General features: G+C 40.6%; 3 protein-coding genes across 3 annotated transcripts; 1 reads left to right on the forward strand and 2 right to left on the reverse strand.

Annotated features, from left to right (window-relative positions):
* On the forward strand, window positions 1-1,056 carry LOC115196480 (gamma-crystallin M2-like). Its single transcript, XM_029757348.1, has 3 exons — window positions 1-68; window positions 248-490; window positions 725-1,056. The coding sequence occupies exons 1-3, from the start codon at window positions 54-56 to the stop codon at window positions 1,001-1,003; spliced, it is 537 nt and encodes a 178-aa protein (XP_029613208.1). The 5' UTR covers window positions 1-53; the 3' UTR covers window positions 1,004-1,056.
* A 1,013-nt stretch (window positions 1,057-2,069) lies between these two features.
* On the reverse strand, window positions 2,070-3,203 carry LOC115195238 (gamma-crystallin B). The gene is made up of 3 exons (XM_029755013.1): window positions 3,143-3,203; window positions 2,675-2,917; window positions 2,070-2,411 (listed from the first exon to the last, which is right to left on the reverse strand). The coding sequence occupies exons 1-3, from the start codon at window positions 3,149-3,151 to the stop codon at window positions 2,142-2,144; spliced, it is 522 nt and encodes a 173-aa protein (XP_029610873.1). The 5' UTR covers window positions 3,152-3,203; the 3' UTR covers window positions 2,070-2,141.
* Window positions 3,204-11,131: 7,928 nt separating this feature from the next.
* Window positions 11,132-12,057, reverse strand: LOC115196482 (gamma-crystallin M3-like). The gene is made up of 3 exons (XM_029757350.1): window positions 11,972-12,057; window positions 11,613-11,852; window positions 11,132-11,475 (listed from the first exon to the last, which is right to left on the reverse strand). The coding sequence occupies exons 1-3, from the start codon at window positions 11,984-11,986 to the stop codon at window positions 11,194-11,196; spliced, it is 537 nt and encodes a 178-aa protein (XP_029613210.1). The 5' UTR covers window positions 11,987-12,057; the 3' UTR covers window positions 11,132-11,193.
* Between the last annotated feature and the right edge of the window lie 2,673 nt (window positions 12,058-14,730).

A 14,730-nucleotide genomic window follows, 5' to 3' on the forward strand; every position in this document is an offset into this window, starting at 1 on the left:
ACAGAGGCACAGAAAGAGTGACCATTGACTGTCTATCTGCCCCTCACGCAACCATGACAATGGGAAAGGTAAGTCAGGCACCCACCTGCATTCATATTACTAGTTTTATAGTATAACTGAAAAAAAACATAAAACATTTAGTTTTTGTCCACCATATAATGACCACAACATTGAAAAAAATACATCAGTTCAGTAGATGTAAGATACATGTTTTAATGCTTTAAAATGTCTACACTCCCCTTTGCAGATCATCTTCTATGAGGACAGGAATTTCCAGGGTCGGCACCATGAGTGCATGAGCGACTGTGCCGACCTGCACTCCTACTTCAACCGCTGCAACTCCATCAAGGTGGAGAGTGGCATGTTCATGGTCTACGAGAGGCCCAACTACACTGGCCACCAGTACTTCCTGAAGAGGGGAGAGTACAATGACAACCAGCGCATGATTGGCATCAACGACTGTATCAGGTCCTGCCGCATGATCCCCATGGTAAACCCAGTGTAGATGCCTCAAACACAGGGCTACGCTCATCACTAGGCCCATCTCACATTACAATGTGTTTTTATAGAAGAGCACCAATTAAAACTTCTTGAACTTAGTAAAGGTGTTCCTCAAGGCTCCGTTTTGGCCCCACCTATTTTGCTATATTGTCTTGTTAATAATTGACCTCTAATTTGTAGTAATGTAAAAACCCAATATGACCTCTATTTCCTCCTCCTGTAGCACCGCGGCTCCTACAGGATGAGGCTGTACGATCGCCCCGACATGAGTGGCCAGATGCAGGAGCTGAACGACGACTGTCCCAATGTCCAGGACCGCTTCCGCATGTCCGACATCAACTCCTGCAACGTGATGGACGGCCATTGGCTCATGTACGACCAGCCCAACTACAAGGGCAGACAGTACTACCTGAAGCCTGGCGAGTACCGCAGACCCAGCGACTGGGGTGGCCTGAGCCCCAGGATCGGATCCCTCAGACGAATCTCTGACTCCAACAACTAAAAGTTCTATGTCCTATGTCTGTTCTCAATAAAGCTTCATGTTCAACCAAACAATATGTGTCTCCAAACAGTGAACACTTGTGTAGGTGCTTCTAGAACCATCCACAGAACACAGAGGGATTTGTATTCAATAATTAGTATTACAGTATCATGCACTTTAACGGCATTGTATAACAATAAATGTATGCATATGCATGGTGGAGTACGCTGGTGGGAGAAGCTATAGGAGGACGGGCTCATCATAATGGCTGGAATGGAATCAATGGAACGGCATTAAACACATTGTTTTCATGTGTTGGATGTGTTTGATACCATTCCAATGATTCCATTCAAGCCATTACAACATGGAAGACAGTTCAAAAATACAACGTTAACATCATCAGATTCACCTTTTCATGTTGCAATGTTGCAACATAATCAATTTCCTTTCTGTAACTCAAGTTCTTCAATCAACAGTGCTGACAATGAATTGCCCAGACGTTTCCCTATTGCATCATGAATGAATATTAGCAAATTCTGCTGAGTACTGATGTAGGATCTTAATTTGAGACAGTTTGCTACAGCAGGAAAATAATCCTGCAGCAACAGGAAATGTGAATTATTATGTGTATTATAATTAATGGACATTTTTGTAGGGGTTGATACATTTTTTGTAAGGGAAAATCACATCTGAAATGTCAAAGTGGAAATGACAAACTTCAGAAGCCTTTTTTAATGCATTGCAGGAAAGTTCGCCAGAAACAGGGTGATTAAATTAGGATCCTACATCTGTAACACATTACACAAATGTGAGTGCAAAGCAAAATATGTAGGGTCTTCATTTCATATTATTCTCAAATTGTCATGAACAGCCTGTTCATGACAATAACCAATAAATATAAATATTTGACGTGAGGTATTTAGGGTACACACATGGTCTGTTCTAGGTTGATTCACTCCGGTAATATGGGTAATATGGGAGTTAATTCATGGTAAAACATTTTAAAAGTTCAACCAACCTAACAGATAAGTTTGCATATTCCTTCTTTCTCTGTGGTTTAAAATACAAAAGGCAGGAAAAAAGGATCTAATGTGTGGATGGATTTATTTCAAAATGATTTCCCATTGGTCATTGATTCAACAGTCATACATTCAGCTTCTTACATAGCAATACGTCTGACGGAGCCCACCCTGGCGCTCATGCTTCCCCAGTCGTTGTATCTCCTGTACTCTCCCGGGGTCAGCAGGTACTGGCGCCCCCTGTAGTTGGGGTGCTCATACAAAAGCCAGGAGCCCTCCATCACATTGCAAGAGTAGATGTCATTGTAATGGAAGCGCTCGTGGAGGTTGGGGCAGTCGTCCGTCAACTCCGTCATCTGTCCTCCGAACTCGGAGCGCTCGAAGATTCTCATACGGTGAGATCCCTGGTGCTGTTGATACAGAGAGCAATGTTATTGGGATGATACTCATGTGTAGCCTATCTCAGAAAAATATGTGGTAGACTATGTCAAACCTCAGAGTCAGTGGAGGCTGGTGGAGGGAGAAATGGGAAGGATAATGAGCCAGCAGTTGATTTTGTGTAGTTTTGGGATCAAACTACAAAGGTCCAAAAGTCCCTGTAATACTTTAGAATCCCTCCAATACTTCAGAGTTAACGGGATCTCTTTAACCTCTTCCTAAATCCGTCTCTTACCTGGGGGATCATGCGGCAGGACCTGACGCAGTCATTGAAGCCCATCCAACGCTGGTAGTCGGAGAACTCGCCTTCCTTCAGGAAGTACTGATAGCCCATGTAGCTGGGCCTCTCGTACACCATCCAGTTGCCGCTCTCCACCTTGATGGAGTTGCAGCGGCTGAAGTGGGCATGGAGGTCAGAGCATTCTCCACCGCACTCATAAGAGTGACCCTGGAAGTTTCTATCTTCGTAGAAAATTATCTAAAAACAGATCAATTGAGGTGTTTTATTGTGTAAGACCAGATCTCTTCCCTAGCAGTAAGCCCCAAGATTTTGAATTATTTTGAAATATTGTACAGAATAAATTCCTGATCAGAGGCACACATTACCTTTAATGAATCTCATCCCCTTTTATTGATTTCGGTAGAATAATCTATAGAGGAATGCAGAGGCACAACATATGCATAGCATAAAAACCAGCCTTACCTTTCCCATTGTGAAGGTTAACTTTGGTCTCACTGGCACTCAGCACGGGTTGGGAGGTGCGTCCTCTCTTTATAATCCATGGACAAACGGCAGTATTGTCATGTAAATAGTTTGACTTTTAACACGTCAGCGTTTTTTTCCCGCAAGAATGCTGTGAACACTGCAATGTATTTTTATCTTAGGTGGTCAACAAAGTAAGCGTTTTTCCTTTTCAACAAAGGCTTATTTTATTTAGGATGATTGTAATTATAAAATGTCTTGTAGATGAGTGATCATCTCTTGACGATTACAACTATGTTGTTTTAGACTAGATTGTGATTTGATTGTGATACATTAACACCTATATTTCTAGATGAAGAAATTAAACTGGTGTAGAAATGGCAGACCAATCTGAGTAATACAAGTGTCCAGTTTTGTGTACCAACCCAGGTTAAAACATTATAGTAGTGAAAATGATGTTTTCCTGTATGTACCCCATCACATTTCATAAAAAACAAAGTGCACAGTACATTTGGAGGAGGAGTTCTTTATTGAACTATTAAAAATTGAAACATCTCTATGTCACCAATCTTCCTCTTGGCTCTCTGAAGGGAAAACTTCATGCATGGATTTAACATAAAAACACTGTAAAACATATCATTGAATAACTCATCCAATGTCAAGTCATCACATTTTTTTATATATTCAATGTGCCTTGTGTTACTTACTCAGTTCTTCTACATTGTGACGTTTTGATAAAACCAAAAAAACATAATACTCTAATTTAATGCTATAATTCAAGGCTGTTCAATTCTGGTCCTGGAGGGCCAAAACACTTCTGGTTTTCATCCTCTACTTCTAATCAGGGACTGATTTAGACCTGGGACACCAGGTGAGTGCAAATTAACTACCAAGTAGAAACAAAAACCAGAAGTGGTTTGGCCACACTAATTTAATATGTACAATAACTCTGTTTCTGTAATCATATTTTGCAATGAATCACATGGCAATGGCCATACTACCCACAATTCTGTTTTAAATGGTGTCCCTGCTACGTAAAATGTTAATCTCAGCAAAATGGAGGTATCAAAATAGTTGAAGCATTTGTACATACGTGAGGAATGCCACTGCAAGGCCGGTTAGGGTAAGCAGTAGCTGGTGTTGGCCAAACAACAGCCCTTCCAGATCTGGGTCAGAGAGGTAAAGTAAACAACAGCCCTTGCAGATCTGGGTCAGAGAGTTAAAGTAAACAACAGCCCTTGCAGATCTGGGTCAGAGAGGTAAAGTAAACAACAGCCCTTGCAGATCTGGGTCAGAGGTCAAGTAAACATTGACCAAAACATCAGCTCTATCACTGTTTTCCCTGCAGAGATGACAACTTTGTCAGGTAAGATCAAGCTGTATGCAGAGCCAATACTTCTCTAACTATTACAATTGAACTGTTGTCTGTATCCATTATCTATCTAATCTACATGTTGTACTTAGAGTCATTACAAACCCGCTCCCATGGGGATGTTTGTGTTCATTTAGTGTTGCAGTGGACCTTTTATACGTTGCGTATTTACAGTTGAGCCACCCTTCATTTCTATGGGGTCAGCATAATAAACTCTCTGTCTCTTTCTGCTTTTGTTGGCTTCAAATCCTCCTACTGTGAGATGTTCTGTAGGCTTAATCCCTCAAAGGTTTTAATACTAGTATGTGTCTAAACAAAGAAAATAAAGTGAGGCTACTAATCGATGGGGACATACTAGTACATGTCTAAACAAAGAAAATAAAGTGACAAACAAGTTTATGTGTTTATAAGTCACAAGCAACGTTCTTTATAACAAAAGGGTGGATTTGAAGCTATATTAGGTTCTTTAACCACTTTGTATCCTCATATTCATTATCTTCAGCACCATACCAATCAGTGGAGGCTCCTCAGAGGAGGAAGGGGAGGACTATCTTCCTCAATGAATTTCATAAAAATACATATTTTTAAACATTTAAAAAGTTATCCTTTTTATATAAAACTATAATAAATATAATCATGTCACCAAATAATTTATTAAAACACACTCTGTAGAGGCACAGCGGTCTAAGGCACTGCAGTGCTTGAGGAGTCACTACAGATCTGGGTTCGATCCCGAACTGTGTCGCAGCCGGCCATGACTGGGAGAGTCATGAGGCGACGCACATTTGGCCCAACGTCGTCCGGGTTAAGCGAGGGTTTGGCCAGCTGGGAATTTTGTCCCATCGCGCATGCACGCTGACACGGTTTCCAGTTGTACGGTGTTTCCTCCGAAATATTGGTGTGGCTGGCTTCCGGGTTAAGCGAGCAGTGTGTCAAGAAGCAGTGGAGCTTGGCAGGGTCATGTTCCAGAGGACGCATGGCTCTCAACCTTCACTTCTCCCAAGTCCGTACGGGAGTTGCAGCGATGGGACAAGACTGTAACTATCAACTGGATATCACAAAATTGGGGAGAAAAAGGGTTAAAAATTAAATAATACAAATAAAGTAAATAAACTCAACACACTCTGTAGGGTAGCACCACGGTGTAGCCGGAGGACAGCTAGCTTCTGTCCTCCTCTGAGTACATTGACATCAATACAAAACCTAGGAGTCTCATGGTCCTCACCCCCTTCCATAGACTTACACAGTAATTATGACAACTTCCCGGGGGACGTCCTCCAACCTATCAGAGCTCTTTCAGCATGAAATAACATGTTGTCCACCCAATCAAAATCAAATCAAATCAAATGTATTTATATAGCCCTTCTTACATCAGCTGATATCACAAAGTGCTGTACAGAAACCCAGCCTAAAACCCCAAACAGCAAGCAATGCAGGTGTAGAAGCACGGTGGCTAGGAAAAACTCCCTAGAAAGGCCAAAACCTAGGAAGAAACCTAGAGAGGAACCAGGCTATGAGGGGTGGCCAGTCCTCTTCTGGCTGTGCCGGGTGGAGATTATAACAGCACATGGCCTAGATCAAAGGATCAGAGAATAATCTAGTACTGAAAGCATAAGCTACAGCTAGCTAGCACTGTAGTGCATAAAATGTGGTCTGTAGTTGACTCAAAGAGAGAGAAAGACAACAGTTGAACAGTTTTGAACAAATTAATTTCTTCCAAAATGAAGGAGAAGCAAGAGAGAGATAGAGAAAGATGATCATTTTCTTCACTTTTAGTTCCACTTAGCTAGCAAATGCAGCTAGCTAGTTTAGTCTACTCAAACACCCTACTCAAACAGAGGTAGGCTATGTTACTGTAGCTAGCTGGCTATGACTATCCAACACAACTACTCCAAGTCAAGGCAAGCTTCTGCTTTTAAGTGCTAAACTGCTTACACTGTAACGTTACTGCATGATTGTAGCGGCTTTACCAGCGTGTTAGTTCTATAGCTATGTTGACTATGATGTTACTTTAGCTAATATTGTGACAATGATGTAGGCTGTGTGTAGTGGTTACCATATGGTTTGGCTTGGAAAGTTTTTTTTCTCGCCTGGTCACATACAACTGATGTGTTGTGCATTGTAGTCCGGAAGCGAAGGGAAAAGGTGAGAGGAGGAGAGCGCATAGATGCGAGAAGGAATAGAACGTGGCTGCTATGAAAGCGAACTGTGTTTACGCGTGATCAGGGGTGTATTAATTCCACCAATTCTGTTGAAAAACGGGGATAAACATACCTGAATTTGTCCAATAGAAACTCTTGTTTGCAACTGTGGGACGAATGACTACACCCTATATCAGCTAGATGCAGGCAAGAGTGATGGCTTCAAAGTATGTTCGGTGTGAACACACAAAAGAGATTGACTGCCAAAACTCTGTTCATAGGTGCTAAGTACTCTTGGCAAGCAAACGTCTGACAATCTTACTGGTGTGTGGAATCAACTGGGAACTCATTTAGTTTTAATTATGACTCCTGATGACATCATAGAGAGTAATTTTCTTAGGACCTTTTTTTCTCCATATTTTTTACTACAGGACATGTAGAAATATCCTATTTCGCAACAAAGCATCCTTCACTCATGCTGCCAAACATACCCTCGTAAAACTGACCATCCTACCAATCCTCGACTTCGGCGATGTCATTTACAAAATAGCCTCCAATACCCTACTCAACAAGCTGGATGCAGTCTATCACAGTGCCATCCGTTTTGTCACCAAAGCCCCATATACTACCCACCACTGCGACCTGTACGCTCTCGTTGGCTGGCCTTCGCTTCATAATCGTCGCCAAACACATTGGCTCCAGGTCATCTACAAGACCCTGCTAGGTAAAGTCCCCCCTTATCTCTGCTCACTGGTCACCATAGCAGCACCCACCTGTAGCACGCGCTCCAGCAGGTATATCTCTCTGGTCACCCCTAAAGCCAACTCCTCCTTTGGTCGTCTCTCCTTCCAGTTCTCTGCTGCCAATGACTGGAACGAACTACAAAAATCTCTGAAACTGGAAACACTTATCTCCCTCACTAGCTTTAAGCACCAGCTGTCAGAGCAGCTCACAGATCACTGCACCTGTACATAGCCCATCTATAATTTAGCCCAAACTACTACCTCTTCCCCTACTGTATTTATTTATTTTATTTATTTTGCTCCTTTGCACCATATTATTTATATTTTAACTTTGAACTTTCTTCAAACTACAAATCTACCATTCCATTGTTTTTCTTGCTATACTTTATTTACTTTGCCACCATGGCATTTTGTTTGGGCTTTACCTCCCTTATCTCACATTATTTGCTCACATTGTATATAGTCTTATTTTTTTCTACTGCATCATTGATTGTATGTTGTTTTACTCCATGTGTAACTCTGTGTTGTTGTATGTTGTCGAACTGCTTTGCTTTATCTTGGCCAGGTCGCAATTGTAAATGAGAACTTGTTCTCAACTTGCCTACCTGGTTAAATAAAGGTGAAATAAAAATAAAATAAATAAAAATATTGGTATCAGTGGCGGTCAGTGCAGTTTAAGATGAAGGAGACCGATATTTTTTTTCATGAGCATGGCCTTATTTCTATTACAGCATATTGGATGACTGTCCTTCATATTCCATTCTGCCAGTTCAATGTAACAGTGATAGAGTTAGGCTACTACATGATACTTGAATTTTCCCTGTACCCATCATGCGGTTGCTACAACCTAGCCTATGAATTAAAGTTTACAGTCTTGTTAAAATACTCCTAACTAGAAGGTAGCAGTAGTGTTGCATTCTTCAGTTTAGTTTGACAATACTAGTCCCTATGTATTTTGTTTTGTAGGGATCCAATGTTAGCTAACTAGCTAGCTGCGCTAATGTTGCTATTGTTGTAGAATGCCCTTGGTGATCCTTGCCAGATGGCCAAAGCTAAATAACTAGCTAGCAAGATGACAAAGAAACAATGTAATTCACTCTCCATAATCCCATGCTGCCAGTGCCATTTATTTTTGTTAGCTAAACCTTTAGCATGTAATTCGCTAGCCAGCACAATATTATTTTTCCTTTTTGTTGTTACTCCTCTCGGCTCCCCCACTTTGTGCTCTCTGATTGGCTCAAAGTCAAGTTGTCGGCCACTGAGGAGCGTTGTGATTCTACAAGTAGAAATGGCATGTTCGTTTGTATGCAGCAGGTAAGTTTTTTGTTCTAGAAAGAGAAGGGACAGCCTCCTACTATGAGTACCTAGCAGCAGTCTATCAACAGTCAAATTCTAAATGTGTTTCATTTTTCATTCTTCTCTCAGCGTCATCGCAAAACTCATATATTTTTTCAAAATACATCTCTTGATGAACAAGTTTAATGATTTCTAAATAACAAAACTACAAAATTAACTAACAGACAGAACCTAATGTTTATTTTGGTTGGAATATTATGGGATATTGGAGCTAACATCCCCTGGCCATTTGAAAACATGCACGGCTGGAATTTAGGCCTTGCGCCATTTCAATAAGAAACTGGCCTGGCTCTATGGAGGCTTTTTGGGACCTGCAGGCCACCGTACACTTCCATGCCAAACTATTAATGAGGAAGGGACCAACTAGTGGCGTCAACTAGTAGAGTTTTGGTTAACTCAGAAAAAGGCCCACAGACCTAGTACAAATGATTTCTAATTGTAAATAAATAAATAAAAAATAGATATGTTTTGTTGTCAAATACACCAGATAGGTCCAGGAAAACGGGGTCTTTTATAGGGTCAGCCATAGTAGTACGGCAGCCCTGGAGCAAATTAGGGTTAAAAGCCTTACTTGTTGGCTCAGGTACTCAAACCAGCAACCATTTGGTTACTAGCCCAACGCTCTAACCACTACGCTACCAATGACCTCTGTGTAGAAGAGTTTTTAATGTTATGAGAGGAAGTTGATTTTAGAGTAACTTGAAGTATTTCTTTTTGTTATAGATTGCAAGCATATTTTCTTGGGAATAGATTGTATGTAACATTATTTTGTATTCAAATATTAAAATTACCTGTAACATTGAATCAATTAATTTGAGATGGATGTGTCATGACAGGCCTGTTCGGATCAGGTTACCATGGACCACACTCCTACAAGAGACATCTCTCACACCCACCAGAGGGGGAGAGATCGAGAGGTATGGAGGTGGGGGTTTTATGACATCTCACGCCCATTGTAAATCTTAAGGCAGCAGACAAAATCCCTTTGTCCTCTCAGTATGGAGCAATAGAAAGTATGACGGGCCTATGGAGAACCTACCTCAGAACAGTAACATGCAATAAACAGACTTTGGAACAATATGTTTCATCAGCCACAATGGTGGCAATGACGATAGATGGAATATGAAAATGAATGTCGTTTTTTTATGTTATTAAAAGTTAAATGACGACGTTATAACGAAAACATTGTAACTTGAAGAGTTTTCACAATATGTACCTGATGTTTGCATACTGTACATTGTGTGGAAAATGTCCAGATCAAGTAAAATGTTTTTGTAAAGAGGAAATGTGAAGTTAGTTGTCTAAATTGTATCTGAGTAAAATCCCGACCTTTCCTCGTAACTAGTTATGCCCTAAAGGCGGAAAGGCCCATTTCTGACCCGAGGGTATAAAACATGTGAGTTAAGAATTAACATATCAGACTAGGTGACCACAAACTGCAGCCAAGGTCCAATTAGTTGTAACCCCCCTTTGAAGAAGACAAAGGAACGTCTTAATCTATGCTACGGATGAGTAGCTGTGTCTAAGAGGGTGAATTCAAGCAGGACCACCCGGTTACCACTCTCCAAGGAATCGTGTGTCTACACTGCTTTCATTCCTACACTGGAGCCCTGAGCTACACAGCTGACCGTACTCAGAAGACCCCCTTTCAGGACAAGGGTGAGGAAACAGACCATTAACAGAAAGGACACTGACATTGTGTGGACAATTAGAGAGTTACACCCGGTAACAACAGAAGTGTCGCCCTCAGAGGAGAATTCGGAACTCGGTCCACAAGGAGATACCCCATCGGAGACCTTCGACACATAATTACATCATTATATTCTGACCAATAAGAGCAGCAGTTTGGGTTAAGCTTAGGGTTAAACTAAGCATAGTTTACAAATGTACCCAAGTGTGCGTTTCTCTCGTACCCTCTCTCTTTCTCTCTCTTTTGAAATCCCCATTTTGTGTAACGTGTGATATTCTGTTGGCCCACCAGGGACCTGTTTCATTGTACTAGGTTCTAATCAATAGCCTAGACTGTGTGTATGTGTATCTTATATTAGAATTTTAGCTTGTTAGTAAATAAATAATCAACTCAATTGGTGTGGTACGGACCTTTTTAGTGGGACTCGGGTTTGTGCAGATTCCCGGATTATGCAACGTTCAGGACGTTCAGACTGTAGAGGAAATTAATTAATTAGCGACTGTTGTAATATCGATATTCTGATATTCTTTGAGTTAATTTGGGAAATAGAAACTCAATAAAACCAAACTTTCCCATGGTGCCCCAGGTTAATGACTTAATAATTACCTGATTCATTTAATCACGTAATTATAAACAATTAATCATTCAATGAACAACAGTCGTCACATTAATCAATCCAACGTCACGTCATGACAGATGCTTTTATACAAGCCTTTATTATAAACCTAATATTCACATCAAACAGTGAATTAACAAGAATCCATGATACGCCTCATAGACTGCCATCTCATGTTGCCCATGCTTCCTCCCATGTTACTGAAGTTCCTGTACTCTCCAGGCCTCAGGTACATCTGTCTGCCTCTGTAGTTGGGCTGCTCATACATGAGCCAGTGGCCGTCCATCACATTGCAGGACTGGCAGTCGGACATGCGGTAACGGTCCATCATGTTCTCACAGTCGTCCATCATCTCGTGCATCTGGCCTCCGAAGTTTTCCCTCTCGTAGATCCTCATCCTGAACTGGCCACTGTGCTGTAATGGAAAACCACAACAACCAAAGCCATTAGAATTTTTTTTAATTATAAAATGTTATTCCAATTATAACTATTTTATCCAATCGAAACTACTATCAGTGATTACAGAAACATATTAACTAGTTGTTTATTTACCATGGGGATGTTTCGGCAGGACCTGATGCAGTCAGACATGCCCATACGCTGGTAGTCACCATACTCTCCTCTCCTCGCAAAGTACTGGTTTCCCTGGAAGTTGGAGCGGTCGTACACCATGAAGCAGCCGCTCTCCACCCTGCAGGAGTTGCACCTGCTCAGGTAGGAGGTCAACTCAGGGCAGTCTGAGCTGGTCTCATAGGAACGGCCCTGGAAGTTCCTGTCCTCGTAGAAGATGATCTGGAGGTCAAAAGAAACAACAATATTGACTCCAAACAGTAATAGGACAAGTTCAAAATTCAAGTTCAACTGCAATTTTGAAAGTTTCTTCAGTGGTGAGAGGCTGTAGGTTGGTGTACCTTTCCCTTGGTCATGGTGACTCTTGTTTGGGTAGCCTACAGATATACGGTGATACTTGGCCTGAAGATGTATAGCTTATTCTCCGTCCTTGGGTACTTTTATACCTGGCTTAACGTCAAAAGAACCCCCAGCTCCATTGTGAAAAGTTCTGAGTTGGCATAATGGCATAGGGGCCCCTTTACACAATGGTTTCCAGCTAAATCCTTTATTACTCCCCATTGTGTGCATTTGTGAGGTGGGGTCCATTTTTGGATTGTTGCTGTTTGGATGACAGAGAGAAAAAAAGAAAATTCTCTGGTCCAATTATGATCATTTACCTCAAAGGGCACCCATCTACTGTATAATATTATTATAATAACATAACATTATGCACATCATAATGAGTGAGTGATATGAGAGAGCAAACTTCTTGTTATGAGAGGCTGGTAATGTATAGTACTGTACATTGCCTCTCAATTTAACAAACTGACATGTCCTGTCAGAGAAATCACTGAAAACAATATTTGATCTTTAGATGTTCAGTGATAAGTGATTGATTGACTGGGATTATATTTTTCATTTCAAAGTGAAAACAAGCTAAATTAACATATTTCCTGTAAATTATTACACGAGTAATGTACAGGTAGACAACGTTATGGCTGGCTTTTGTTTTCAGTGAATCTCTAGTTCCCTGAGAATCTCTAGTTCCCTGAGTGAAATGGAAAACCAATTTGCAGTCTTGAACTTTGATTGGAAATCAGTTCAGTTGATACTTTAATTCTGAACAGAAATGTATTTATAAATACAAATTGGTCAAAAATGACCAATAGTCAAACAAAACTGAATTTGTTGCAAGAAATGAAGCTATTATATATCAGTACTTGGTGTAGTGGTCTATATAGACTTCATGCCTATTTCTGCATCAGCCCACTTCGTCATTGTTGCCAAACAGCCTGGAGTTAGTCCATTATCCATTGTCTGTTGTCTTACCAATGAACAGTGTGGGTGGCCTCCTCCTGACTTAACCTCAAAACCCCTCGCAGCCATAGTCCATTCCCGTTTCACATACTCTGATTTGGACTCACACTCCAACCGTTCTGTGCTCCAATTTGCATGCTCAGAGCACGGTAGTATGCATATTGAGAAATACCCATTGTTGTCACTGTCACATACTGTAGTTAATCCATTTGAATCTGACCTTGCTATTGAATCTAACCTTGCTATTGAATCTGACCTTGCTATTGAACCTGACCTTGCTATTGATCCACCGTGCATTTAAAGGAACTCCAACTTGTAAGGCTTTGTAAAGCCTTTGTTAGCAATGAGATGCTATATAAATATAGTAAAAGGGTTATGCCACATTTGTCAAAATACCAGATGGAATGTCCATTAACCTTACCCTTTATTTAGTACCACATTTTTTTAAATTGTATTTAACTAGGCAAGTCAGTTAAGAATCAATTCTTATTTACAATGAGTGCCTACCCCGTCCAAACCCTAACAACGCTGGGCCAATTGTGCTCCGCCCTATTGGACTCTCAATCAAGGCCGGTTGTGAAACAGCCTGGAATCGAACCAGGGTCTGTAGTGATGCCTTTAGCACTGAGATGCAGTGCCTTAGACTGCTGCGCCACTCGGGAGCTTATGAATAATTTGTGAAGCACTTGTGTAGTTCTTATAAAGGCTATGAAAGCCCTATAGAGCCTTTACAAATTGTAGTTTGTTTAAAGTGTGTGTTTCTTTTGTCCAAATTTGATGTCAAGCAACAGTAAGTTAGTGTTTTAGGCAAGGTGAGCTTGTTATTCTCCTCAGGATCCACTTTCCTTCTTCCTGGACATGCCTCACTTCCTGATTATGCCAGATATGTACTATTCCTTTAGTCACAGTATTCCAGTCACCTCCATTGATTTAAATAATTTAGATTTGATTGAGTGATCTGACTGACATTTGAAAATGTGTTTATTAAATTAAAAAAATAGGTTATTGTTTTGGTAGATGTCATGTGTGTAAAAACATATTTGTTAATATTTCATATGATGCATACATATAATGCCTTATAAGTGCATATGTAATGTCTTATAATACAAAGAGTTGTATAATACTTACTAATTGTTCATAAGTACTTATCCATCCTGATAATACATATAATGCGTTATAAGCCCAGAGAGCATAAAATGCATTATATCATTGCAAGAATGTGAAAATCTAGCAAAGAACACTCACATTTCGTGCTAGCTACATATTAGTGTTATATTTAGGTCAAAGATGAATTTGACTCGGCTAGCTTGATAATTATATGTTTAGCATCAGTCATGTCTTCAGCCTCTACTAGCTTATTAGCAATCTTCACAGTCAGCTGTGTTCCTAGCAAACAGTTAGCTAACTAGCTAGGTAAGTGTCGGCAGGTGCCTAGCTTTTCCAAATATTTGTTGCTAACTAACGTTAGCTACCTAGTCCTGCTAACTTGGGTAAATACAACACAGTGTTGGCTAGCAGCTCAGACATTTCTACCTTAGCCAGCTTGTTAGCTAACTAGCTCGTAGCTAATCACACAATGTTGTGCTGTTTGCAAATACCTCGTGCCACTAAAATGTAGCTAGCGACTCACTCAAATAGTCTAATCAAAGTGAATCAAAATCGAATCCAATTTTTGGTGTAGACTAACAGTGAAATGCTTACGGGTCAATTTCCAACAATGCAGAGTTAAAGATGACATAAGCTGTAGCTAGATAAACTGTAGCTACTCTACTCTAGCTGCACCTTCCAACATCCAGGGATC

This window comes from Salmo trutta, chromosome 6, assembly GCF_901001165.1.
Source record: "Salmo trutta chromosome 6, fSalTru1.1, whole genome shotgun sequence".
Lineage (NCBI taxonomy): Eukaryota > Metazoa > Chordata > Actinopteri > Salmoniformes > Salmonidae > Salmo > Salmo trutta.

Coding starts and splice junctions, on each gene's coding strand:
- LOC115196480 (XM_029757348.1), top strand. Junction 491..724: donor CCTGCCGCATGATCCCCATG/GTAAACCCAGTG, acceptor CTCCTCCTGTAG/CACCGCGGCTCCTACAGGAT.
- LOC115195238 (XM_029755013.1), bottom strand. Junction 2,412..2,674: donor CCTGCCGCATGATCCCCCAG/GTAAGAGACGGA, acceptor CTGTATCAACAG/CACCAGGGATCTCACCGTAT.
- LOC115196482 (XM_029757350.1), bottom strand. Junction 11,476..11,612: donor CCTGCCGAAACATCCCCATG/GTAAATAAACAA, acceptor TTTCCATTACAG/CACAGTGGCCAGTTCAGGAT.